Source organism: Neoarius graeffei, chromosome 3, assembly GCF_027579695.1.
Source record: "Neoarius graeffei isolate fNeoGra1 chromosome 3, fNeoGra1.pri, whole genome shotgun sequence".
Taxonomy (NCBI): Eukaryota; Metazoa; Chordata; class Actinopteri; order Siluriformes; family Ariidae; genus Neoarius; species Neoarius graeffei.
The window spans coordinates 37,401,583-37,428,441 of NC_083571.1; the positions used below are offsets into that span (position 1 = coordinate 37,401,583).

The 26,859-nt window shown below is 42.8% G+C and overlaps 1 protein-coding gene across 2 annotated transcripts in view; it reads left to right on the top strand.

Annotated features, from left to right (window-relative positions):
- Positions 1 to 26,859, top strand: part of gne (glucosamine (UDP-N-acetyl)-2-epimerase/N-acetylmannosamine kinase) — a 50,272-nt gene that overhangs the window by 17,355 nt on the left and 6,058 nt on the right. For both annotated transcript variants that reach the window (XM_060916788.1, XM_060916787.1), the window contains exons 2-7: positions 16,112 to 16,332; positions 16,523 to 16,977; positions 17,191 to 17,343; positions 17,502 to 17,714; positions 22,446 to 22,533; positions 22,622 to 22,835. In XM_060916788.1, coding sequence (XP_060772771.1) covers positions 16,130 to 16,332; positions 16,523 to 16,977; positions 17,191 to 17,343; positions 17,502 to 17,714; positions 22,446 to 22,533; positions 22,622 to 22,835 — 1,326 coding nt within the window. In that variant the 5' untranslated portion in view covers positions 16,112 to 16,129. The remainder of the gene's footprint in view (positions 1 to 16,111; positions 16,333 to 16,522; positions 16,978 to 17,190; positions 17,344 to 17,501; positions 17,715 to 22,445; positions 22,534 to 22,621; positions 22,836 to 26,859) is intronic.

The window sequence follows — 26,859 nt, forward strand, 5'->3', positions numbered from 1 at the left end:
AATTCCAGCGTTATGGACGCGACAGTTGAGCTCAAAATGGCAACAAATGACCCAGTGCATGTTTTATTGTCTCCCAGTATTTAAACAGGTGTTGCATATTTTAAGGCTGTACCATACTGGAGAAGTGATAGAACAAGAACAATTCCCATAGTACATCTAGGGCATGCCAGGAAATGCCAATAAAAGATGCGTTATGGATGTGACAGAAAAAGTATCACTTTTCTTGGGTGACTGTACATTTTTATCAAACTCTGTGAAATTGTAAACCTAATGTCGAAATGGAGATATCCATTTGATAGAGGGGTCCAAGGTGAATATTAAAAAATCTTTGTTTAAAATATTTTGTATTTCATGCAGAGTTTCGGAAGGAAAAGTCAGCGTTATGGATGTGACGAAATTCCGTTATGGATGTGACGTGTCTGAAATAGACATGGCGTATGTTTAGAAAATCAGCAATTTAACCACCATAACCCTTTGAAAAACTCTCTAAATATCAGCTAAAACTATGAGTTCTTAAATAATATTTAGGATGGCTATTGTTTTGCTGTTTTGTGGATTTTAGCATACATTTCTGTGGCTTGTGGCAATAATATAGAATTGTACATGATCAAAGTTGATTTTAGCTTGGGTTTTACATTATAAGAAAGAAAGACTGACATATTAAGGCGAAGGGAACAATTCTTGTGACAAATTGGTTCAACTTATTCACATCTGTAAAATACAGGCCTAGGTGATATCTCTGGGACAGTGGTTGCGTTAGACTTTTTTCATTGTCCGTCATTTTGACGGACAGGGTCGTAAAAATTCCGTCATTGTCCATTATTATCTGTCATTTTATTTTAACTTTTAAATGACAATGTATATAGGCTATAAATGCTATATATTTAATAACTTGTTTTCATGGACTCATTTTCATTTAAAAATTAATTCACAGAACAAGCTTGTATTATTTAATCATTTATTTACATATTTATGATGCAAAAAGATGAACAGAGATTCTGACGTTCGGTCTTGTGAACCCATTTTCCCTCCACTAAAAACATTGCGGCTGTTGTGCCTTAACGGGCATATGAACAATGTTATTTTACAACATAGCAAGACAATTGCAGTTAAAATATGAACAGTCCACTACAACGGTTTAAGTGACAATCTAATTTGACCTGTTTGCGTGAGCTCAAACCTTCCTTCTGGCCCGCATGGATTTAAATTGGGAGCTCGCTTGTGCATAATCAAAGTCGTCGATGGAGACTGCTGCCGAGGCAATTGTCATTAAATTTTGCGTCTTTGCCTCGGACAGACGACTTCTCATTGACGTTTTAATTTTATTCTGAAGGCTGAACCCGCGCTCTGCTGCGACACTGGAGACTGGAATAACCAGCGCCACTTCAGCCAGAGTTCTGAAGTCGGGAAACATTTCTCCCAGGGAAGTGATCAGAAGCCGGCAAGAGCCTCTGAAAGTTGGATTTCCTGACCCTGCTAGTACTCTCTTCATAGGGAGGAAATCCTGCAGCATGCGGTCTTTCTGCACCAGTGGTGCAGCTGCACCCCGCGGAGCCTGGAACCTGACACGGAAGGTCTTAAATAAAACAAAGTTATGTTTAAATGTTAGTTTGTCTACCCGTGCTCTCATTAAAATGATAGTTAGTAGATATTCGAGCAGTGATGTTCCTAAGCTTCCTAAGCTTGCTGGGGAAGAATACAATAAATCGGCATTTGTTTCATTTTAAAAACAAGAAAACAACTAGCCTAAATGAGCGCTACTGCATTAAGACGTACAGGCAGGGAAACGACACAAACAACCCAATGCATCTCTTTTTTTTAATAGCAAAAATGACGTGTCTTCTGCAGAGAAGGGAAACATTAATACATCTCTGTGCTAGTGGTTAGAAAAGTCAGAGCGCGGTCAGGAGCACGATGGGGGGAACAGCCTTGCGCAGTGGCTACAGTGTATACGAGTAGCCTATGCACTGAACATCAAGACTGCCGCAACGTCGGCTCAGATTGAACGTGACGGCAGTGAAGACTATGTATACTGTATGTAAGAAAACTCTGCCACAACTTGCCAATCATTTCAATTGTGTGTTTCATTATGTTTTATTATTGTTATTATTAGGCTATTATTGTTATTGGTAATGGTAACGGTAAACATCCGTCAAAATGACCGACGGCCTTCAGATTTTTCCGTCATAGCTAAAAAAAAAAAATCCGTCAATGACGGACAATTGTCGGTTAACGCGACCTACGCTCTGGGAGTGGTTTTGATGTATTACATGTTGCTTTATTTTTGCATGGTGAGGTTGACATTTACATGGAATTGCCCCTAGGTGAGCATTGGTCTCAAATAGAACCTCCAACATTTTGAGGGTCATCTGGTCAAGGTCACCAAAAAAGTCAAAATTGTTTTTGTTGTGGCTGCTGCCTCATATAGAGGCGCTAGCTACAACGTCATCGTGCTGTAAGAATGTAAGTCTAACAGTCGCGCATGCGGGTGTCTCCCATAACCCGGTACGGAAAGTATGAACCGGAACGGGACGGTACATTACAATAACGTTACGTTTTCTAAATATTCAGGGGTTTCATACTTAACATCTTGCACTCATACGTACAGTATCACTGTTATGTATTCTTTGATTATCCAGTATTATTATATCCCGTCACATTGTATTAACATTATGTTCACGATATTTTCAATCGAAATTGATCTAAAAGCCCGGAACTCCAATTGCGGAATATACCTCGGCGTGACGTCACAAAGAAATCCCGTGTTTTGACAATAAAACAACTAAACAATCTATTTTGTTTTTCTTCTAACTTTATTTATCATACGTGACAGGACCGGTCCATCTACTGTATAAAGGCGGGATGACTAATGTAAGTACCGATTAATAAAATGGTGGCCGTGATGGATGTTTCTGTGAAACTGGAACAAAAAAGTTAAGATTATGTAAATAAATGTCACAAAAATGGTCTTGCAGGACGTAACACTTTTACATGGGACAGAACAGCATATAAAAACCCGGAAGGCAAATATAAGTAAATACGTGACGGTACTGTTCCGTCCCGTTCTGTTCCGTACCGGGTTACGGGATATGCGCATACGTGTTCCGATTAAAATGGCCGGTGAGTGTATACAATTCGGTTCGCCATTCAAGATAAATGGACTAGACTAAAGAAATCGCTTTCAGACGTGTTTATGCTTATTGCAGAGGGAAAGTGTGTTCCACTGAGCTCTAGCGCTGGGCCATTTCCGGGAAATAAGAGTTTCAGTCATGGTGACAGCATGTGTATGTCAGTCTCGCTTCGGAGGTTTCAGTTTCGAAAACTGTAAGAGTAGAATAATATAAAGTACAGACACTTGGTATATTTTACTTCTGTGGTTTTTAAATTGTTCATTTTTGGATTACGCATCATTTTTGTGGCTACTGCCTCATAGAGTAAATATATATATGCTATATTTACTGTCTGGACATGGGATCAGAAAACAATTTTATTCATACATGAAAATCCCTCACCTTTCAGCGAAATTCGCCGTTTTGAAACCAAAATCGGTGACCTACGTGAATCGTGTCGATCCGATGAGAGAAAAAAAAATTGGAGGGGGTTGATATTGACCCAAAGGGCAAGGAGGTCGCTTCGCACCCATAGACAGTTCGTGCCGGTTTGCGCCTCCTCCTCCTGCTTTGATATTGACGCCATAGCGACGAGTACATCTCGCTGCGAAGGGCAAGCAGCATCATTTCGCGCTTCTTCTCCTGCTGGCCAGAGCGTGCACACATCAGTCAGAGTGTAGACCAGACCACCAGAAGCTATCAAGCTGGATTGAGTCATCGGACTGAATTTGGTGAGTAGTGGTTTCAATCATTTTTCTGGTATGTCTAAGTTACCCAGGATCTTTGTTGACATAAGCGTAGTTAACTGCCTACAGCTTGATGAATTCAGTCATTGAACGCAGCGAGTGAACACTTTAGGGGTGTTCACACGGCAACTTTTACTCCGGTGTAGCACCGGGGCTGCCCTGGTAGAGCGTTCACACGGTACAAAGTTATACCGGTGTAGCCCCTGAAAGCTGCTTAAACCGGTGCAAATCTAACCCTGCTCGGGAGGTGGTTTAAGAAATTTACTCCGGAGTAAATGCTAGTTTGTGGGGCAGCACCGATATAAAATGGGACGTCTGAACGCTACAGGGGTCGACTCGCTACGCGTGAGGAGAGTTGATTACATACGGGCATTGCATAATTTGCATCCTGGTATTTTGTGCTTCCAAAATGGCAAATATCAACAACAACAGAACTTCGTGTCTTCCAGTGTTGCCAGATTGGGCAGTTTTAAGTGCATTTTGGCGGGTTTGAACATATTTTGGGCTGGAAAACGTCAGCAGTATCTGGCAACACTGGTGTCTTCATCCACGTTGTTTTCCCGGCACTTGGTGATGCCATGACAACTGGGAAAAGGAAGTACATTTTCACGCATGCGTATATTTCATTTCAGCATTATTATTATCGTATAGCACGGTTGCAAAAACTGCCGTGTGAACGCAAGTGGGGCTGCACCGGTGCTAACACGCTTCTCTCTAGTAAGCAGGTTTGTGACGTGTGAACGCTCCACTAAATTTACACCGGTGTAAGATATATCGCAACAAAATACATCGGTGCAGCATCGATGCAAATATGTGCCGTGTGAACACCCCTAATATTAACTTCTAGCCAACTAAAGCTCCGGTGGAAAAAAATATTAGCTAACGCTACTGTTAGCAAGATAGATATTGTTACTGAAGTTAGCTTCGAGCTTGTATAGCTAACGGTAAATCACTGAAACAAAAACACTGGCAGAGACTCAGATTGTTTTGCAGGTCAAGGGGCCCACAGGGCCCCTCCTGGGGAAAAACAGGGAAACGGGCCCATTTCTACAATGGGGGGCCCAGTGATTATCCTTCAGTTGAAGCGAACCTAGTGAGCGAAGCGAGCCCAATGAACAGCTGGGGCAGCCCAGGCGCTGTTTTTCTTCTCAATTCTGTTTTTTTTTTGGTATTAGAAGCCATATGAAGCAATGTAGATGACAAAAATCAATGCTTCAACCAAATATATTGAGATATTGTTTAATCAGTGGCGAGATATTGTTTAATCAGTGGCAATATTTTGGAATTCAACCACAGGCCATTATATATCACATCTATATTATCTCCTCCTTGTAAATTATAGCACAAGAACGGGTTTGTTTTTTGCATGCTGGGACGGTCTAATTCTGCTCGTCTCTAATCATCTCTACTTCTAATTTCAGAGAATCAGATGGGATGCTGAATCTTCAATCTTGGGTTCAGATTCAGGCTATGAAGTTTGAAAATTAATAATGTCTGATACTAATGATACAACAGTTGATTAAATCATCAGAATCAGGATGGGTGTAGATGTAGGTCTATGATTGTTCTGCATGCTGTTCAGTATTTTGTGATGATAGAAAATAAAATAATTGAACTCAATCTCTGAACATTTCTTTAATGTTTAACAACCATAGTAACAACTTATACAACAGTCAATGACACCTTGAAAAATCTAGACTAGAATAATATAGGACGCTGATGGAATAGTCTCTTGACTCAAGTCAGACAGAGTGAAAATACGATCACATAATGCAACGACTTGTACAGTTTTTGTTTTTTTTGTTTTTTACTTTTTGCCTGTGAAAATGTATCTCTTTTTCTTGGCTCTCCAAATCTGAATGGCCTTTCCGAAATCCATTTCTTCCAAAGGCTGCCCACAAATGTTGATTCGCATGAGCTGGTCACATCTCTCTGCAGTGATATTAGATCTTTTCGCAGTTGTGATATAGTTCTGTACGCTGAAAGAGCGTTCGCAGTCTGCAGAATGTATTGGGCAAGATAATGCTAGGGCCATCAGTTTGATAAGATTTGGAAAGCTTTCACGATGAAACATCATAATGAGAGTCCAAAGGGCTTTGATGTTGTCTCTTGGATACATTTCATTCAGAACAATCCTCTTGACTAATGCCGCTTTTCCACTACCAACGCGGCTGAGTCGGGCTGAGCCGTGCCGTGCTGAGTTGGGCTGAGTGGGGCTGTTGGAGTTGCATTTCGAATACAACCGCGCTGAACCGTACTGGCTGGAAGTGGGTGGACACATTGGGTGGAGTTAGCGAAAGTGGGTGGACGTCACGTGATGTCGTTAGGCGGCGCAAACAGTGACATCAGTGACCTTTTAAGCGGTAGTCTCACGACCCGGATAGTAAACAATAAACATGGAGGACATGGAGTCGTTAGTGTTGCTGGTCTTGGTGCTGTGGCTTGTTGTCACCGACAACGCCAACAGATACTGGCAAGAGCGTATAGATGAGGCGAGGCGCATAAGGCTTCAGAAATTCTCGTAATTCGTAATTCTTCTTCTTCCGGGTTTACGGTGTTTACAGATCCCAGCGTGCTCACGGGGCGTGTGTGGGCATGTGAGGACACTCCTCCTCACCAATCGGTGCACAGGGGAGTGTCTCCTCATGCCCCTAGCCCCACTCAGCTCGGTTTGGCTCACTTCAGCCCCACTCCAAAACCGTGCGAGTTTTGGGTGCTGAGCGGGGCTGAAGCGAGCTGAGTTGTGCTGCTCTGAGGTAGTCGAAACGCGAGCCGTGTCAGGCTGAAGTGAGCTGAAAAAGGGTAGTGGAAAAGGGCCATAAGTCCCACTCATCTCTGGTGGCTTGTGCATCAATGATGGCCTCAGATGTCTTCACACGTTGGACACCCTCATCTTTCCACATGTGTGTTTTGGGCTTACCAAAATGCTCTATCAATATTTCAATCTTCTCATTGCCCCATGATGCCAGTTCATCAGAACTGAGGAAAGATATAGGTCTGAGTCCTAAGACCCCCAGAGAATCAATGACATCCAGTTGAGGAAATCTGTCATTCAGATTGGTGATCAGTTTCTCCACAAAATTCACCCTAAGATTGCTGGGTGGAGCAGCAACGTCAGTTATATGCATTTCTTTGTAAGTTTTTGAAGCTTTATCGAAATCATCTTCAGATTGCTTCAAATAACTGGATTCTGGCACCTCTTCATTTCTCAGCTTTTCCAGTGACCCTAAGCATGTCGCAATATGAACTTTCATCATAGATGGGTTGAGATCTCGCTTCTGCATCTGTTGAGAGAGGATTGTCATGGGGCAAGGACATCAAGCATCATTGATGTGAGGTATACGAACTTGCATGAGGCTACCTTTCGCCCTATGCCTTCCCCTTTAGGACCCTTTTGTTTCCTAATGCTGTCAAAATACATTATAAGGGCAGGCAGAGATTTGTAAATGTTCGTCAATGCCTCGAAGAAGGACAGCCATCTGACTTGGTGGATTTCTTTCACCTTTAGAATTGGTGCATCCAGAATTTTCTGAACATTTTCCAGGTTCTGAGTTCTTTGAGAACTCTTATGGAAATAATAAAACAGGTCGGTTAGAGTCTGCTGAAAATCCTTCAGTACTGGAAACCCATCTGATGCCTGACTGGTCACCAATGCCACTCTATGAGCTGAACAATGGATGTTGAGGATATGTGGGTTCAGCTGCAGAAATTGACCTGTGACCCCTTTGTCCTTGTCTGTCATCACTGTCGCACCATCAGTTCCAAGCCCACTGACTTTGGACAAATCCACACTACGTTCTTCCAAATGCTTGAAAATAGCCTTGGAGACTGCAACTCCAGTACCTTCCTCGATTTTCAAATCTGTCAGGTACAGAGACTCGGGTTCAGGCAAAACATTACCATTGATGACTCTGGCCCAGATAGCCAATTTCTTGTGCAGTGCTATGTCTGTACTCTCATCACACGTGACAGAGATACAAGTAGCTTCCTTCAGCTTGCTGTTAGTCTCTTCAACAAGGCACTCATTGATGGCATCAAGGAACTCATTTGCAGCATAGGTAATATCATACTTCGTTGATTCTCTAGCTGTGAGATAGCTGATGCTATCAACTTTCACATTCCTGAACAGGTTGACAAGAGATGGGTATTTGGCTAAAGGCAAATGCTCCTTTGCTATGTAGTAGACAGCTTTCATGGCGGTTGTCACAGCGGCAGTCTCATTATCATGATGCACTCGTACTATGAGTCAGAGTTCCAACTGGAGGGTCATTAGATGTTTGGGGCTCAGAATGTTCATGTTGTTCTTGGTCACCCTTCCCTGTGAAGTAGTAACCAACATGATGTTAGCCAATAAACCATGTACTTATTTATTCATTTATTTATCATTAATTTATTTTATTAACTTGTTTTCAGTTTGGTGTAGGTCTATAGTAGTAGTAGTAGTAGTCACCAGTGGTAGTGGCAGTGGTGGTAGTAGTAGTGGTTGCTGTTGTAGTTGATGTTGCAGTAGTTGTTGTTGTTGTAAATCTAGTATGACTAATTAGTCAAGTCAACTTTATTGTCAAATATGCTATACATGCTCGACATACAGCACAGATGAAATTTCAGTCCTCTCTGACCCACGGTGCAAACAGGCAATGCAATAAAGAGAAATAAAAATAGAATAATTGAAAAAACAAACAATATAAACAGTATAAACACTCTAGATAAGAACTAGACATAGACTAAACACTCAGACAATATAAACAGTATAAAAAACACTGTAATTACCTTGGGTATCAGGGGTATCAGTTTTTCCAGGTGAATGTACTCTCTTTCTGCCGAAGAATGACAAAATAGATGTATTTTTCTTTTTTTCTTATCCATGTTTTCTTGTCTCTTTGGAATATTTGTACATAGACCGTCAGACACCACCTAGCGAAAGACTTGGATCAGGTTTTACTCGCTTGGGACGCTACAAACGGGGCGGCAGAAATACACGAACGGGTCCGACGTATATTCAATATGGCGGCGGTCAAAACAAATTCATCCGATGCTGAAATCTGTTGATTATCCAGATAATTATGTTGGAAGTTGCATATTTGTGCAAGATTTTCGATATTGAGACCATGAAGTCAAGTAATACGCCACGAAATGTTCCAAATAGGGTATAAAATGCTCGCGTCCATATTAGCCCCTGCCCCTCTCGGCAATGCGTTCATTATTCAAAATAGTGCGTCTGAGATGCGGGCGCGCCAACAATCTGAGTCTCTGCCTATAGTGCTTCTTTCTAAGATCTCTCTAACTCGTTTTTTCAGAATGTGTGGATGATATTGAGGTGAGAGGACTGAAGACAGAAGGCGAGGTGGTCAACCGTTTTCTCTCGAACACCTTAGTAGATACTATAACCTATCCTCTGAAGCCTTTCATGACACAATAAAAACTACAATGTATTGAACCCTGATGTGTTCTACAATACTAATAGAAGTCTTGGATGGTATCTATTGATTCATTAAATTTAATATAAAATTGTGAAAGCTGAGCGTCGCGCGCTCCTAGAGGGTGCGCTCCATCCACCGACAGCCAGGGCGCCATTTCTTCCTGCGGGACAATCCGCGTGCGAGAAGACGACGGGGGAGAGATCCACAACTACATTTCTTGGTGTTTGTGTCACGAAAGGCTTAAGAGGGTGGGTTACAGTTAATATTAAAACACATTACGGACGTTAACACTAATACAAATATTATTTTTGCAGAATGAGTGTGTTAGGGGAGGAGGAGGAGGATGCTCTAGTTAAACAGCTGGATGCTGGGCTAAAATGCAGCTGGAACATGTGGCAACTCGGCGAAAGCGGGCCATGGAGACACTGGTGGTCCAGGCAAATAAAAGGAAAAAATGATCACTATTCCTTGTGTGTTCTCCACTTTCTTCGTTCTATTATTCGCATTTTTTCCAGGGCGTAATTTCATTATAACTATTTGTATTTGTACTGTGTGTCCTTGTGCAAATGTCAATACAGTATACGTAGTGAGGAGGCTATAATATTTATTCTGGGGGAGGACCCCCCAAACAAAATAAAACAACACCAGAGGCTACGTCACCACTCGCGCACCCTTCTCACCTTTTTCACCCCTGACCCGTTTTCATGCAAGCAGTAACCACATGTACCCATAGTAGGGTGCATCAGTTGCCCCCAAAAATGAAAAATTCCTCCGATCATGATGCATTTTTGTTTTTATGTTCCTTTTGGTAAGAAAACACACTGGGTGAAATATCTCATCTCGTCTCATTATCTCTAGCCGCTTTATCCTTCTACAGGGTCGCAGGCAAGCTGGAGCCTATCCCAGCTGACTATGGGCGAAAGGCGGGGTACACCCTGGACAAGTCGCCAGGTCATCACAGGGCTGGGTGAAATATTTTGACAAAATTCAAAAGTTTAATGGTGGCACCAGGAGCTCAAAGTTATGGAAAAAGCTGCTATTTTATGACTTTTATGACAAAATTTCGATCACTTTTCATGAAACATTATGGCACCTTATAGAGTATACCAAATATCTTAGATACACATTTTTAGTACATATTCTAAATATATTATCAAGCACAGTTTAAGTTGTAGCTGCTCATTGAATCATTGTTCAACTACTTTTAAACAATACAAATGTATTATGAATCACATTAATGCTTCTCAATCCCTTGCAAAGGTTCTTAACATGATCTCTGGCTCACAAGAAATCAATAAATGGAGTCCAACATTGTGATTCAAACCTTACACGAAAACATAAAATAAGCGTTTTTTGGCAAAAAAAAAAAAATGAACCTCATGGTGCCACCATTAGACTTTTGAATATGGTCAAAAAATTTTACAGGATGTCTTTATTGGTGAAAAGGAACACCCAAACAAAAACACATCAGATTTTATGAAAGTGAGGGCAACTGATGCACCCTAACCCATAGGGTACCTATTTTTTTTTTTTCACGATATCTTCCTTCATATTCATCACAAGTGCTACCGGGCAACACTTGTTGTTTATGGGTCCCCCCCCCCCCCCCTTTTCTTTTTACTGCTGTAATTATTTTTATGGAGATTTTAAATTTTTCTCTCGTATAGTAGGCCTGCAACAATTCACTAAGACACCGAGTTGATTCACGATTCAGACCCTTCGATTCGATTCTGCAAGTAAATATAAAGGACCAACAAACCTCAGATTTTAAACTTTAATTAACAGAATCCCACTGAAATTTATCTGGAAAGATGCAAACTTTCAAATGCTGACTCGGGAACAGGATATGGAAGTATAAAATACTTGAAACAAAATCTATATATAAAACAAACAAACAAAAAAGGGTATTTTGGCAACTTGAACTGATGAATTCCTGAGCACAGAGCAGTGAGGATCAGTCACACTCTCTCACAAACACCTTCCTCTTCAAAGTGTTATTTAACATTTATGCTTATTTTTTTCGCAGTCCGGTTTCCATCAAATCCTGCGCTCTGATTGGCTGGCGAGCAAATATCAAATATTTGCTCGGATACGGACCTCTGGCAACTCGCTCATTCACAGCAACAGCAAACATGGTAGCATTTTTGTCAACATTTATCTTTTTTTTTTTTTACACAATATAAGATTATCAAAAATCTTATAAATTTTTGCCAGCATTTCTCAGGAGAATAGCATTAATTTTACAGCATGGATAGCAATAACGACAGTCTTCACAGCAAAAGCGAGTTTTATTACCCTGAGGAAGAAGAAATAAATGAAAACATTTCAGGAGGAAGCTAAAAACCTGTAACTAAAAAGGGGGGGGAGGGGAGGAGGTAGAGGTAACCCAGCGCAAGCAAGCAGCCGTCTGCTCCTGCAGCCATGATGGCGCTGGTCATGCACCCGCTTGTCACACTGGGGGTGAAGCAGCGACCGCGGGAAGAGGGGGGAGGAATACGAGAGAGTCTAACAGCAGTGACCTCCGGGGGGGAATTGTTTCCCCAGCAACGGCCTTGGCCAAGGCCAGTGCTGTCTGGGAGAGCCGAAAACAGATAAGATTGTTTGGACTTTGGGTCGAGCAGAAGCATTCCTTTACACCAGTGTTTCGCAAAGTGTGGTCCGCGAGAGACCTCAAGTGGTCCGCGAGGTGATCTACAAATGTAGTCCGCGTTTTCAAGATAAGCTCGCGTATGCTTTGTAACATTATTCGAAAGTTAAATTTATCCAATCTTGTTTTTAACGGCAATCAAACGGGCCTGTAATTTCATCATTATTATTATTTAAAAAGCGTTCTGCATCTGAATTTGCACCACATAAAACTTGTAGTGTGCACGTGCTCTTATTCCGCCTCTCGTCTCTAGGCAACAGTCACCTCACAAATCTCTGCCTCACAGGCAAACAGGCAGGCAGACCTGAAAACAAGCAAACAAAAATTCTGAACATATAATAAGCTAATCCTAACTAGCTCGTGTTCGTGGCGATTTTTTTTAATTTACTGAAAGTGAAACAACAAGGATGGAGAAGTGGCTGACAGGTTCAGTTAAGAGGAAGAAACCTGACACTACCGACACAAGCATCAATAAGGAGAAAATGCAAAGAAAAGAAGATTCAGTTAGCACTGAGTCCCCAACACAGGAAGAACAAGAAAAACAAGCTCGGCAGACTAAACCAGCGGCAAAGGTGAAAAGAAAATACCACAAAGAATATCTAAAGTTGGGATTTTTCTGGACTGGGGATTCTGAAGATCCCAATCCCCACTGTGTCCTGTGCTATGAGATTTTAGCCAACGAGGCAGTGAAGCCAGCAAAAAAAAAAAAAAAAGCCAGTCAGTTCATTCGTGTTCCTCCTAATTTTGAACAGTTTTGAACTATTGATATGAAATGTTCTGATTAACTGTTTGCTGAATTTTAAACCTCCATACTTTTGCCTTTAAAAACCACGGAGGATATGGAATGGATAGGCCTTTAATGTATTTAGTTAACCATTATTTTTTCAATTAAAAACACCTAATAGTACACATCTCTGTATGGTCTGTGTGGGGCGGGGGGGGTGTTGACAGGTGGTCCCTGAAATTTTTTTTTTTTGGGGACAAAGTGGTCCTTGGTCTGAAAAAGTTTGAGAAACACTGCTTTACGCCTACTCTGATAGTCCAGACTGGTCTCTCAAATCCATTTTCCTCTGCAAAGCCGAAAGCTTCTCCAAGATGTCGTCCATATTGCGGTTCAGGTTCTGAGTGCCGACAGCTCTGCCCACCGCTTCCATCATGTCGGGCAGCTTTATGGGGCTTTGAACAGCTGGAACAAGCAAATAAGATGATCTTATTTGCTTGTTGCAGAGTGGCCTGTTCATAAATACTCTGAATGGAAGTGCTCTTTAACACCAATAATTTTTCCAGCAGCATGAATTAGCCGAAGCAGTTTCTGTGTGGAGTTTGCATGTTGTCTGCGTGGGTTTCCTCCGGGTGCTCCGGTTTCCCCCACAGTCCAAAGACATGCAGTTAGGTTAACGTGGGGTGGCCTTGGGCTGAAGTGCCCTTGAGCGAGGTATCGAACCCCTGGCTGCTCCCTGGGCGCTCTGGTGTGGCTGCCCACTGCTCTGTGTGTGTGTGTTCACTGCTTCAGGTGGGTTAAATGCAGAGGATGAATTTCACTGTGCTTGAAGTGTGCATGTGACAAAGGTTTCTTCTTCTTCTACCTGGTGGCGTGTTTTACGTTTCCTTGTCCTGCTTCTCGGTTTATTTTAGCCTCATGCTGTTTTCTTCTCCAATGTTCCCAAGTTCTACAGCTCTTGTTCTTGGTTCCCCGGTTTCAGTTCCACGTGGTATGGGTTCCTAGTTCTCACTCATTCCATGTTGTGGTGCTCGGTGTTCCCGAGTTTTATTTCCATACTCGGTGTTTCTCATCATTTCATTCGTGTGTGTGTGTGGAACATGTTTTCTAGTTTCACACCGAACGCTTATAGAAACTAACACGAAAGTGTGTGACAAATTTGCATGATTAGTGTGGGGTTAGTCATGCTAACATCTGTAAAAAAGCAGCGGGTCCAACGAGAGGCCGTTATAGTCAGAATGGAATAATAGAGAGATGTATGACGACACGAAATTTTGTCATGAGGGTTTTGTGTGCATGTGCGTGTGTTTGTTTTAGCGCCATGAACAAACACCAGTTCGTGATCAGGGGTTTAACGTGTGAGACTTTGTACTTCTGTCTCTCTCTCTCTCTCTCTCTCTCTCTCTCTCACACACACACAAAAGACAAGTTTCCCTGATATCTACTGAGCAACTAGTGATTCATTTACTGTGAGGTAAATACGATTGTTTTAAAGACGGTGATAACTTTTTCATGATAATTATTTTTCTCATCATGGATGCAAACGGCGCGCCTTTTGGCGGATGCCGCCTTTTTCACGGCTGTCTGGGGGACTTGTGTGAATCGTGCAGATCTGATGAGTTTTTTTTTTGGGGGGGGGGGGGCGTTGGAGTGTCTGATTATAATTTCCTCAAAGTAAATTCTGTATTAAAATTACTAAATAAGCAAATGCCGTTACAGTCCATGAAACCTAGGAAGTATAAGTATGAGAAGAAAACAGTAAATCAGAAAGCTGCGCACGTAAAGCCAATTACGTAACTTGCGTTGGACTGATGGAAATCCTTGCGCGTGCAGTGAAGTGCAGCCGGCAGCAGATAATGGCGCGCAGCCAACTGGCTTTACGTGCGCAGCTTTCTGATTTACTGTTTTCTTCTCATACTTATACTTCCTATGTTTCATGGACTTTAACGGCATTTGCTTATTTAGTAATTTTAATACAGAATTTACTTTGAGGAAATTATAATCAGGCAGATTCTACCATAACAGAGACCAGTTAAGTCCCATCTCCTTAAATTGCTGAATTGATTATTTTGATCATTCTATTAAGTTTTTCTAGTAGCATTTGGGGTCTTGGACATTCACAGTAAGTTTTAGGACAGTAGTCCTGGTAACTAATTAATAAAAGCCTGACATGACAGACATGCTAAATGACAATAGAAACACATCGGTTTCTATCATCAAAATCTGACAGACAAACTAACGTCTACCATCGTATTCTGACAGACACTCTAGAGGACAATAGCAACAAAACTGTTTCTTACATTATTAATCTGACAAATTTAGTAATAATATTAAATACCTCATCACTAGAACCAAATAAAATAAAATATTGAAATAAAGATAAAATTTATTTTCAAAATTGAAATATCAACAATAATTGTCGGAACAGTGACGATAGACACGACTGTGTCACTTTCGCGGGGAAATAACACATTGAAACGGCCTGTCGGCTGAAAGGGTCGCAAGTGGCTCTGATTTCTCAACTTACGATAGTTTTCCTCCAGAAAAATTTAAATATGAATGCACAAATATATTCTCAATGTTTCCATCGTCAAAAATTTCTATCGTCAGGATAGCTGACTGAAAATCTTACCTTGATTTATTTGATGAAATCTAGCTGTCAGAACTCCAAGTCTTGCCCGGAAGTAAATGTCTGCTGTCACAAAAATCATGCGCAGTAGAATTTCCTCTTTGCGTCAGTCAGCATGTGCGTGGTGAGGGCTTGAATTTTGCTATCATCAGGTGCATTTGACTGACAGACTGACGATAGCATTTTTTAAAAATAACTGTGGGCTTCTCTCGTGAACGAAATAGTTTTTTCGCTGTTAATCTATTTCAACTCTATCTGTTGACACCCAAAAATGATAAAGCCTGCTTCCACACGATAACTACCAAAGATCCATAATGGCTGAGTCTATCGTCAGGTCATCTGACAGAAATTCACTGACGATAGCAACAGGGATAATGAAAGGGATTTTTAAAATGGGAGTTATGTCTGTCAGATATGTCAAAGAAATGGAACTTTATTCTTTAAAAATCTTTTATTGATATACTCAGTGTATTTTTAAATGCCGTGCTGTTTTAGAAGACCAAATACCATATTTTCAATCTTGAAAATATTACCTCACTGAAAAAAGGACAAGAAAAATTTCTTATTTTGTGGGCAAGTGGTTAATGGATCCAGTTACGGTAGAATCTGCCATCAGACACTCCAACCCCCCCCAACCCCCCCCCCCCCCCCCAAAAAAAAAAAAAAAAGCTCATCGGCTCTGCACGATTCACACAAGTCCCCCAGACAGCCGTGAAAAAGGCGGCATCCGTGAAAAAGGCGCGCCGTTTGCATCCATGCTCATTATTATCTACCACTGACTGTGGGGGGAAAAAAAATCTGAGGTGGGTTCTTTCTCTGTGTGTGTGGGGTTCCTCAGGAGCTGTACTATCTGGAGATGCAGCGGGCAGAGGAGAAGCTGGAGCATGAGGAGAACGGAGGGAATGAGGGACCTGGGCAGAGGCTGAAGGTGTGTGTGGCCACCTGTAACCGAGCAGATTATTCCAAACTTGCTCCCATCATGTTCGGCCTCAAAGCTCACCCCGACCTGTTCGAGCTCGACGTCGTCGTCCTGGGCTCACACCTCATCGATGATTACGGGTACACACACGCCTGAGACCACACACAGTTCGGTGTACAGAATACTCCTAGTACCCATAATGCATTGCACAGTGTCTAGGGAAGAGGACACTGCTTCAGAATGCAAATGCTGCAGTGCATGCTGGGTATTTTGTATCTGAATTAGGGTCCAGGGGAAATGATGATTAAAGTCTCTCTCTCTCTCTTTCAGTAATACATATCGTATGATTGAGCAGGATGAGTTCAACATCAGCTCCAGCCTCCACACTATTGTGCGTGGTGAGGATGAAGCAGCCATGGTGGAATCTCTCGGCTTGGCGCTCGTCAAACTCCCCGACGTCCTTCACCGCCTGGCGCCTCACGTGCTGATCGTCCATGGCGACCGCTTCGACGCGCTCGCCGTAGCGACGGCAGCCGCGCTGATGAACGTCCGCATCCTGCACGTGGAGGGCGGAGAAGTGAGCGGCACCATCGACGACTCGATCCGCCACGCCATCACCAAGCTGGCGCACTACCACGCTGTGTGCACGCGCGCCGCCCAGACGCACCTGCTCGCCATGTGCGAGAACCACAGCCGCATCCTTCTGGCCGGCTGCCCGTCATATGATCGTCTGCTCAACGCGCGGCACCGTGACGACTACGAAGATATCATCAAATCCTGGCTCGGTTCGTGAGAAGAAATGTTCGCACTAGTACTGTCGTTTCCTTAGTGTTAACCCCCCCCATCCAGCAGTGCTCCAGCGTTCTCGCTGCAGATCTTACCGTCCCTTTCTTTAAGCATGTTTAGTGTTAGCAGTTTGACGGTTTTGTTATGGTTTCTAATGTCGGTTTTATGATGGTTTACACAGTCGGTGTGTTCTTACACTACTTTGTGTGTAGGTGACTGCGTGAAGGAGTCCGACTACATCGTGGCGCTGCAGCATCCTGTAACTACAGACATTAAAAACTCCATAAAGATCTACGAGCTCATGCTGGATGCTCTCATCTCTTTCAACAAGAAAACGCTCGTTCTGTTCCCCAACGTCGACGCCGGTAAACAGAAACGCATACATGTTCATCTTCACACCGTGTATCAGGACACGTCTACATATGGCGATGTGACTGTCTGTTTGTAAATGTGGGCCTCTCCCACCATGCATGTCAGTACAAACAGGATGTTTGCTTTCCCCTGTGTGTGTGCGTGTGTGTAGGCAGTAAGGAAATGGTGCGTGTGTTGAGGAAGAAGGGAATTGAGCAACACCCAAACTTCCGTGCCGTTAAACACGTTCCCTTTAACCAGTTTATCCAACTGGTGGCTCATGCAGGCTGCATGGTGGGGAACAGCAGCTGCGGAGTTCGCGAGGCCGGAGCCTTCGGGACGCCCGTCATCAACCTGGGCACGCGCCAAACCGGCCGAGAAACAGGTGATTCACACTAACCCTGCTGAGAGGCCTCGATTAGCTCCCAAAAATGCTGATAATCTCCATCGACTTCCCCTACAAAGCCCTAAATCATCACACAAACTCACACTAACATGGCATCAGGAACTTGTGCACTCAGTAGTGCTCCATGTACAGTGGTGCTTGAAAGTTTGTGAACCCTTTAGAATTTTCTATATTTCTGTAGAAATATGACCCAAAACATCATCAGATTTTCACACAAGTTCTAAAAGTAGATAAAGAGAACCCAGTTAAAGAAATGAGACAAAAATATTATACTTGGTCATTTATTTATTGAGGAAAATGATCCAATATTACATATCTGTGAGTGGCAAAAGTATGTGAACCTTTGCTTTCAGTATCTGGTGTGACCCCCTTGTGCAGCAATAACTGCAACTAAACGTTTGCGGTAACTGTTGATCAGTCCTGCACACAGGCTTGGAGGAATTTTAGCCCATTCCTCCATACAGAACAGCTTCAACTCTGGGATGTTGGTGGGTTTCCTCACATGAACTGCTCGCTTCAGGTCCTTCCACAACATCTCGATTGGATGAAGGTCAGGACTTTGACTTGGCCATTCCAAAACATTAACTTTATTCTTCTTTAACCATTCTTTGGTAGAACGACTTGTGTGCTTAGGGTCGTTGTCTTGCTGCATGACCCACCTTCTCTTGAGATTCAGTTTATGGACAGATGTCCTGACATTTTCCTTTAGAATTCGCTGGTATAATTCAGAATTCATTGTTCCATCAACGATGGCAAGCCGTCCTGGCCCAGATGCAGCAAAACAGGCCCAAACCATGATACTACCACCACCATGTTTCACAGATGGGATAAGGTTCTTATGCTGGAATGCAGTGTGTTCCTTTCTCCAAATGTAATGCTTCCCATTTAAACCAAAAAGTTCTATTCTGGTCTCATCTGTCCACAAAACATTTTTCCAATAGCCTTCTGGCTTGTCCACATGATCTTTAGCAAACTGCAGACGAGCAGCAATGCTCTTTTTTGAGAGCAGCGGCTTTCTCCTTGCAACCCTGCCATGCACACCATTGTTGTTCAGTGTTCTCCTGATGGTGGACTCATGAACATTGACATTAGCCAATGCGAGAGAGGCCTTCAGTTGCTTAGAAGTTACCCTGGGGTCCTTTGTGACCTCGCTGACTATTACACGCCTTGCTCTTGGAGTGATCTTTGTTGGTCGACCACTCCTGGGGAGGGAAACAATGGTCTTGAATTTCCTCCCATTTGTACACAATCTGTCTGACTGTGGATTGGTGGAGTCCAAACTCTTTAGAGATGGTTTTGTAACCTTTTCCAGCCTGATGAGCATCAACAACGCTTTTTCTGAGGTCCCCAGAAATCTCCTTTGTTTGTGCCATGATACACTTCCACAAACGTGTTGTGAAGATCAGACTTTGATAGATCCCTGTTCTTTAAATAAAACAGGGTGCCCACTCACACCTGATTGTCATCCCATTGATTGAAAACACCTGACTCTAATTTCACCTTCAAATTAACTGCTAATCCTAGAGGTTCACATACTTTTGCCACTCACAGATATGTAACATTGGATCATTTTCCTTAATAAATAAATGACCAGGTATAATATTTTTGTCTCATTTGTTTAACTGGGTTCTCTTTATCTACTTTTAGGACTTGTGTGAAAATCTGATGATGTTTTAGGTCATATTTATGCAGAAATATAGAAAATTCTAAGGGGTTCACAAACTTTCAAGCACCACTGTAGCTGATAAAGAGGCTGTGAAAAACCTAGTGCACTTCATAGGGCACCTAATGAGAGCCAGAGGCTCTGTTCCAAACAATAACGCCATGTCTAGTTGAGGTGAGGTTCCCCGCCCCCCTCTCGCTCTCTGCCATGGATGCAAACAGCGCACCTTTTGGCGGATGCCGCCTTTTTCACGGCTGTCTGGGGGACTTGTGTGAATTGCGCAGATCCGATGAGTTTTTTTTTTTTTTTTTGGGGGGGGGGGGGGGGGGGGGGGGCGTTGGAGTGTCTGATTATAATTTCCTCAAAGTAAATTCTGTATTAAAATTACTAAATAAGCAAATGCCGTTACAGTCCATGAAACATAGTAAGTATAAGTATGAGAAGAAAACAGTAAATCAGAAAGCTGCGCACGTAAAGCCAGTTGGCTGCGCGCCATTATCTGCTGCCGGCTGCACTTCACTGCACGCGCAAGGATTTCCATCAGTCCAACGCAAGTTACGTAATTGGCTTTACGTGCGCAGCTTTCTGATTGACTGTTTTCTTCTCATACTTATACTTACTATGTTTCATGGACTGTAACGGCATTTGCTTATTTAGTAATTTTAATACAGAATTTACTTGGAAATTATAATCAGACACTCCAACGCCCTCCCCAAAAAAAAAAAAAAAAATTAATCGGATCTGCACGGTTCACACAAGTCCCCCAGACAGCCGTGAAAAAGGCGGCATCCGCCAAAAGGCACGCCGTTTGCATCCATGTCTGTGTGTAACTGTAAATGTGAAAATCCTAGTGCACTAGAGTGTGTGGTACCACCAGAACCCGTGTTCCAAACACTAAAAATCTAAGATATCGTTAATATTCATAATGGGAGGTCTTTTTTTTTTTTTTTTTTTTTTTTTTAAATAGGGTGCTCTGAAAATCCCCCTGGAAGATTTATCAGGAACCATTTCTGAGTCGCTCAGAAACCTCGAGAGGAACCAGACTCAAAAGGGAACCCATCCTCATTTGGGCAACAACAGACAGCATGACTATAACATTAACAGTTTTAACATGAAGTCAGTTTCGTTGATGTTATAAACTCTTCATTGATGGAAACTTGAGTGCAAAACTGTTCATGACAACTGCAGTCCTAAAGTTAGCAAGTCAACTGTCGTCCTCAGCCATAAAAGCATTACTGTAAGTGTCCAGAGCGTCCTCCAGGTGTGACTTTCGACTGTCCATATGGGGCCGTCCTCCACAGGAGCGATGCGATGAGACTCCAACCAGACGTCGGGCATCAGGATGGGTCAGGCAGGTCCGAGGAGCAGAAGAGGTCGGCGTCTCGATCTCAGGATTGACCTGTAACTCAGAGGGACAGACGGGGGGAGGGAGAGAAAACACAGGTTGTTGGGTATGCCCTGAATAAGTAGAAACGGTATACAATTGTGTGGGAACACTGTTCTTAAACACTAACTATGCACATAAACTCCACTCGTGCTCATCTTTTGCCGTAAATAGTGTAACCGAGTGGACACCTTATGTCCCCTGCGTCCCAAATGGAACAGTTAGGGTGTGAGCTAGCAGTGCAAAAGAGAAAAGTGACATAAAGACGATTGTGTAAGTCCACAAACTCAGTATTGAGGGCGTATTCACACCTACGTTGTTTGGTCCGGACCAAACGAACCAAATTTCCCTTGGTCCGGACCTTTTGGGTTGGTCTGAATACAAACCACCAAACTCTGGTCCGGACCAAACAAGCGGACCGAGACCGAGCTGCAAGGTCGGACTCGGTCCGGACCAAAGGAACCCTGGTGCGGATCTTTTGGAGGTGTGAAAGCAGACCGGACCTAATCCGACAGTTTTGCTTTTTTTGTACCTCGGGAGCTTCCGTCGTTTGTCGAGCATTATGGGAAACAGAGTCTTGACACTCCACCGCAAAGTGCAAACACTGTTTCGGTTGTCAAGGGTCGTTCAGTCACCAGTGGTAGGCGAGTACAAAAAATGAGTAGGGGGCAAACGTGGGCCGAGGAAGAAACGCGCACCCTTGTGGATATATGGGCAGATGTCCACATATCTGAGCTTTTGGAGAGAACACACAAAAATGCCGACGTGTTGGCTGTATTCAGTGAGAAAATGAAGGAGAAGGGGTTCACGCGCTCCCCAGAACAATGTCGGCTAAAAGTGAAGAAACTCCGTCAGACCTACATTAAAATCAGGGACATTCTTTCAAAAAGTGGCGGTACTAGCGACGCTAAAAAGAAATTCATCTATTGCGTCAAGAGCCAGAACTGTCACAACATGATGTGCGCTCATCAGCGCTATCCTCCGTAGCCGCCTTGTCGTCGTCGTTGATAAATTACTTGTACAACAGCATAGTAATCGCACAATTGTGAAAACAGTAAAAACTGGAAAAAACATAGCTTTGATGACATTAAAAAGAATAACTGCACGGAAAACCTCCATGACTACTTTTGAACTTAACGCTTTGTGCGCGTGTCGTCTCTGACCAATAGCTGAACGACCTCAGGGCGCGTGGCTTTGTTGACAGATTTTGGTCCGCTTACTAAAATGTACAGTGTGAAAGCGAACTGCACCAAAATGAAAAAAAAAACATTTGGTTCGGACCAAAGCAAGTGAACTATCGAACTATCCTGGTCTGAATACACCCTAATTTTCGAGTCGTAAATGGACTTAACTTCTGTCCCAGTGCACTATTTGTCCTGAAAATCTAGGGCACTAGATAGGGTATGATGTACCAATACAGGCTTAAGGAGAACCAGTTAGTGTTGTTAACTAAAATATCCTGCATTTTAAGATTATTAAGCTCTATTAATGTGGGACAGTCTTAAAATTGTCTAAGTAGTTACCCTAAGTAGTGTACACCTGGGCAGATGATTGTTCTAATAGAAATAATGCCTGCTGTTTGTGACGGAGCCGCAGTCTGACTGAGATGCATGATTGTGAGCAGTGTTCACTTGATGTCGGGGTGTGTGTGTGTTGTGTCCAGGTGAGAACGTTCTTCACGTGCGTGACGCTGATACACAGAATAAGATCTACCACGCCCTGGAGCTGCAGTTCGGGAAGCGATACCCCTGGTACAGAACTCAGAACCGAGTAGTCTCGAGTTAACGTCTGTGGTTCTGTCGTGTGTAAGTATCCCTCACTCTGTCTGTGTCCCTGCAGCTCCAAGATCTACGGAGATGGGAATGCCGTGCCACGGATCCTGAAGTTCTTGCAGTCCATCGATCTGTCGGTACCGGTCCAGAAGACCTTCAGTTTCCCGCCGGTGCGTGAGGACAGCATGTCCCAGGACATCGACCACATCCTGGAGACGCAGAGCGCGCTGGGCATTGACCTCGGGGGCACCAACCTGCGTGTGGGCATCGTCACCATGACGGTACACACACACACACTGCCACAGAAAGGAGGTTTGACTTCCAGGTCCAAGGTTGAAGGAAACATTTCAGGAAACATGGGAAGTTTTTTCAGCACTCAGGAAATTTTTCAAGAATATGCGCGCTTTTTCTAGGCACTTTGAGAGTTGCTGAAGAATTCAAGAACTTGCTCTGTAACTCTCGACTTTTTTCTGGTGCTGAGGAATATTTTCAGGAACCTCTGAACATTTTCAGACACATGTTCAGGGATTTAGGAACCTGTTACTGAACTCTGAAACCTCTTCAGGGATTCAGGAAGTCTGGAACTTTATTCAGTGAGCCTGAGATCTTACTCGGTTTATAGTTCATGGAATCACAAACATTCAGGAACTTCGTAGCCTTTTCGGCACCACTGGGCTGATTTTTTTTTTTTTTAATCTCTTGGCCGTGGTTCTATGATAGCCTAGTAAACTAGACCCACCCGCCTAGCGGCCAAAAATATTTTTGCCTACGAGTGGGTCTAGCCTCGCACCATATCAACAAAACACCCCGGGCATCAAATCGTGCCCACCAATCACAACGCAAGGTTTTTGTTTGGATTCTTTGGGCGGGCTTTTGCAGGAGTGACGACAAAGCTGCGCGATGCTGGAGAAAGCGCAGCAGGAAAGATGGCTACGGCTAGTGAACAGCGCGCGTTTGACTCGGCTTTGGAATCAGCTTTAGAAGAATTAGACTTGGAGTTTTCGTTGAAACATGAGCAGGAAGAGGCTCTCCGCTCATTCCTTTTCAAGAAGGACGTTTTCGCTGTTTTGCCGACCGGCTATGGCAAAAGTCTGATCTACCAGCTGGCTCCGCTCGTAGCCAAAAGGATGGGGCTAGTTTGTGCAGTACGAAGAATTAATAAACAGCTTTGAAACATTACTTTTTGATTGTTTCTTATTTTCCCGTTATTTTAAATTTAAAGGCGTCGTGCGGTAATTTCAGTAATCAGGCTATATCATGTGTCAAAATGTCGGGTTTGGTGGGTTATTCAAGCCCCTCGGTTTCCCGCGATCTCAGTGTCACGATGCGCCCGCTACAAGCATTTAAAGTTGACGCGCACAGCCAAATTTAGGCAGCCAGCCGTTAACTAGGTCAACTTATGTGTGACGTCATACCAGTAACCTCCCTTGGGTGATGCTGGCCTGTCGCCATGCTTTCTCTATAGCGTGCGTTTACCAGAGTTGTTTACATTGCGGATTTTGTGGATTTATTCAGTTTGTGGATAGTTTTGAACACTCAAAACACTATGAAATGATGTATTAATATTCTGTGATACAAAATGCCTAATCGGTGTATTGTGTTTGGCTGTAACAATGAGCCCCAGCCAGGAATTGCCTTACACGAATTTCCCACTGACAAGACAGTTCAAGAAGCATGGAGACGATTTGAAAACATGCGTTAAAAATAAATTTTGTTTGCTTATAATGTCTGCTTTCCAACTTCCCAAGCCACCTTTACTAGCTTTTTAAAAACATTTTCACAAAACTCCAATTAAACCTCCATGATCTTGCAATATTATGTACAACACCCCATGTTGCTTTTAATAGGTCTAAGATCATCATGGGAGAGCAAAATAGGATAGGATAGAAATAGGATAGAAACCAAAAGGCCAAATTTGGACTAGTGTCCAAATTTTACAGTGATTTATGCCACAGAGCTGCCTTTAACTAATAATTATCACTTATTACTGACGATTGTACGTTTACTAAACAATACAATACAAAGCTCAATACTCCCAGCCTATAACATACTGAATATCAAGTTAAAATCAACCGCAATAAAAGGAAAATGATGAAAACTGGAATATCAAGGGGTCTACTGTATCAGAAGGCCCACTGCATTTCGCAAGATCGCAAGCTGTCAAGTTGCTAGAATTCAATCTTTCTAGCTATACTTTCACCCCCTACAGCTATCAGTATTACACATAATCATAGATTAATCACACAGCATTCTAATTCAAGTGAAAATGGTCTTTAAAAATACACACAAGTAGTGATTTAGTCAGAGAAACCAACCAAAACAAGTCTTCAAGTCGCCGGTCTTCTTCATTCTCGTCTTCGTCAGAACTGTCCTCATTTTCTTCTGAAGATGAGCGCTCAGGTTCAAATCTGTAAGGCTGGATACCACCAGGACATTCAGCTGTCAAAATCTCTACTTGTGGGCCATTTTTTTTCTTCTGTATCGGTAAAATCAAAGCTAATTTCCTCAGCATCGCTCCTATTTTCTGGTGTGTCCGCCATTGCAACTGCACCGAGTGGTTACTGGTATGACGTCACGCAGCTGTTCCATTGACCGAGAGGGGGCGCTGCGAACGCGGGAAATTTCAAGTGATGGGCATGACCAAATAAGGACCGATTACAACCGCGGGAAGCTTTTGAAAAATCGACGGTCAATTTATTTCGAATCTCGAAAGCATTCTGGTGCAGAATAATGCGACTTTTATCGCCACTGCGTGATGCCTTTAAGGGAAATTATTTCACCAAACACCACTAAATAAAAACTCTCAAAAACAGTTTAAGCAAGCCCTTGAAAAAAAATGTGTATGTTAAGTATGTGGTACAGACTCCAAACTTCTTAATATCTAGAACCTGTTTATTAATTAATACGCATTTTGAAAAATTATTTATTTCAAGGCCTCCCCCACTGCTTTCTGTCACTCTGACTACGTCACAGTCACTGTTGCGCTGATTGGTCAGAGCGTTGGCCTATACGCACAGACAGTTTGAAAGACAGCAGGTTGTTCCTCCCACCCCCTTCGGAAATGTCTACGACCGAAACCAGACTAAATATTCACATTTACTCTGGCTTGCCAGGCTAGTTCTATGAACCAGTTTTTCCACCTGTTTGAGGACGTGGCACTTTTTCTGTGGAGCTTTGTGCAGTAAACATCACGGATTGATCACATTTGAGTCGGAGTTCATTTCTTAAATCATGTGAAATAATTTATATACATTTATATTATATACAGTGGTGCTTGAAAGTTTGTGAACCCTTTAGAATTTTCTATATTTCTGTATAAATATGACCTAAAACATCATCAGATTTTCACACAAGTCCTAAAAGTAGATAAAGAGAACCCAGTTAAACAAATGAGACAAAAATATTATACTTGGTCATTTATTTATTGAGGAAAATGATCCAATATTACATATCTGTGAGTGGCAAAAATATGTGAACCTCTAGGACTAGCAGTTAATTTGAAGGTGAAATTAGAGTCAGGTGTTTTCAATCAATGGGATGACAATCAGGTGTGAGTGGGCACCCTGTTTTATTTAAAGAACAGGGATCTATCAAAGTCTGATCTTCACAACACATGTTTGTGGAAGTGTATCATGGCACGAACAAAGGAGATTTCTGAGGACCTCAGAAAAAGCATTGTTGATGCTCATCAGGCTGGAAAAGGTGACAAAACCATCTCTAAAGAGTTTGGACTCCACCAATCCACAGTCAGACAGATTGTGTACAAATGGAGGAAATTCAAGACCATTGTTACCCTCCCCAGGAGTGGCCGACCAACAAAGATCACTCCAAGAGCAAGGCGTGTAATAGTCGGCAAGGTCACAAAGGACCCCAGGGTAACTTCTAAGCAACTGAAGGCCTCTCTCACATTGGCTAATGTTCATGAGTCCACCATCAGGAGAACACTGAACAACAATGGTGTGCATGGCAGGGTTGCAAGGAGAAAGCCACTGCTCTCCAAAAAGAACATTGCTGCTCGTCTCCAGTTTGCTAAAGATCACGTGGACAAGCCAGAAGGCTATTGGAAAAATGTTTTGTGGATGGATGAGACCAAAATAGACCTTTTTGGTTTAAATGAGAAGTGTTATGTTTGGAGAAAGGAAAACACTGCATTCCAGCATAAGAACCTTATCCCATCTGTGAAACATGGTGGTGGTAGTATCATGGTTTGGGCCTGTTTTGCTGCATCTGGGTCAGGACAGCTTGCCATCATTGATGGAACAACGAATTCTGAATTATACCAGCGAATTCTAAAGGAAAATGTCA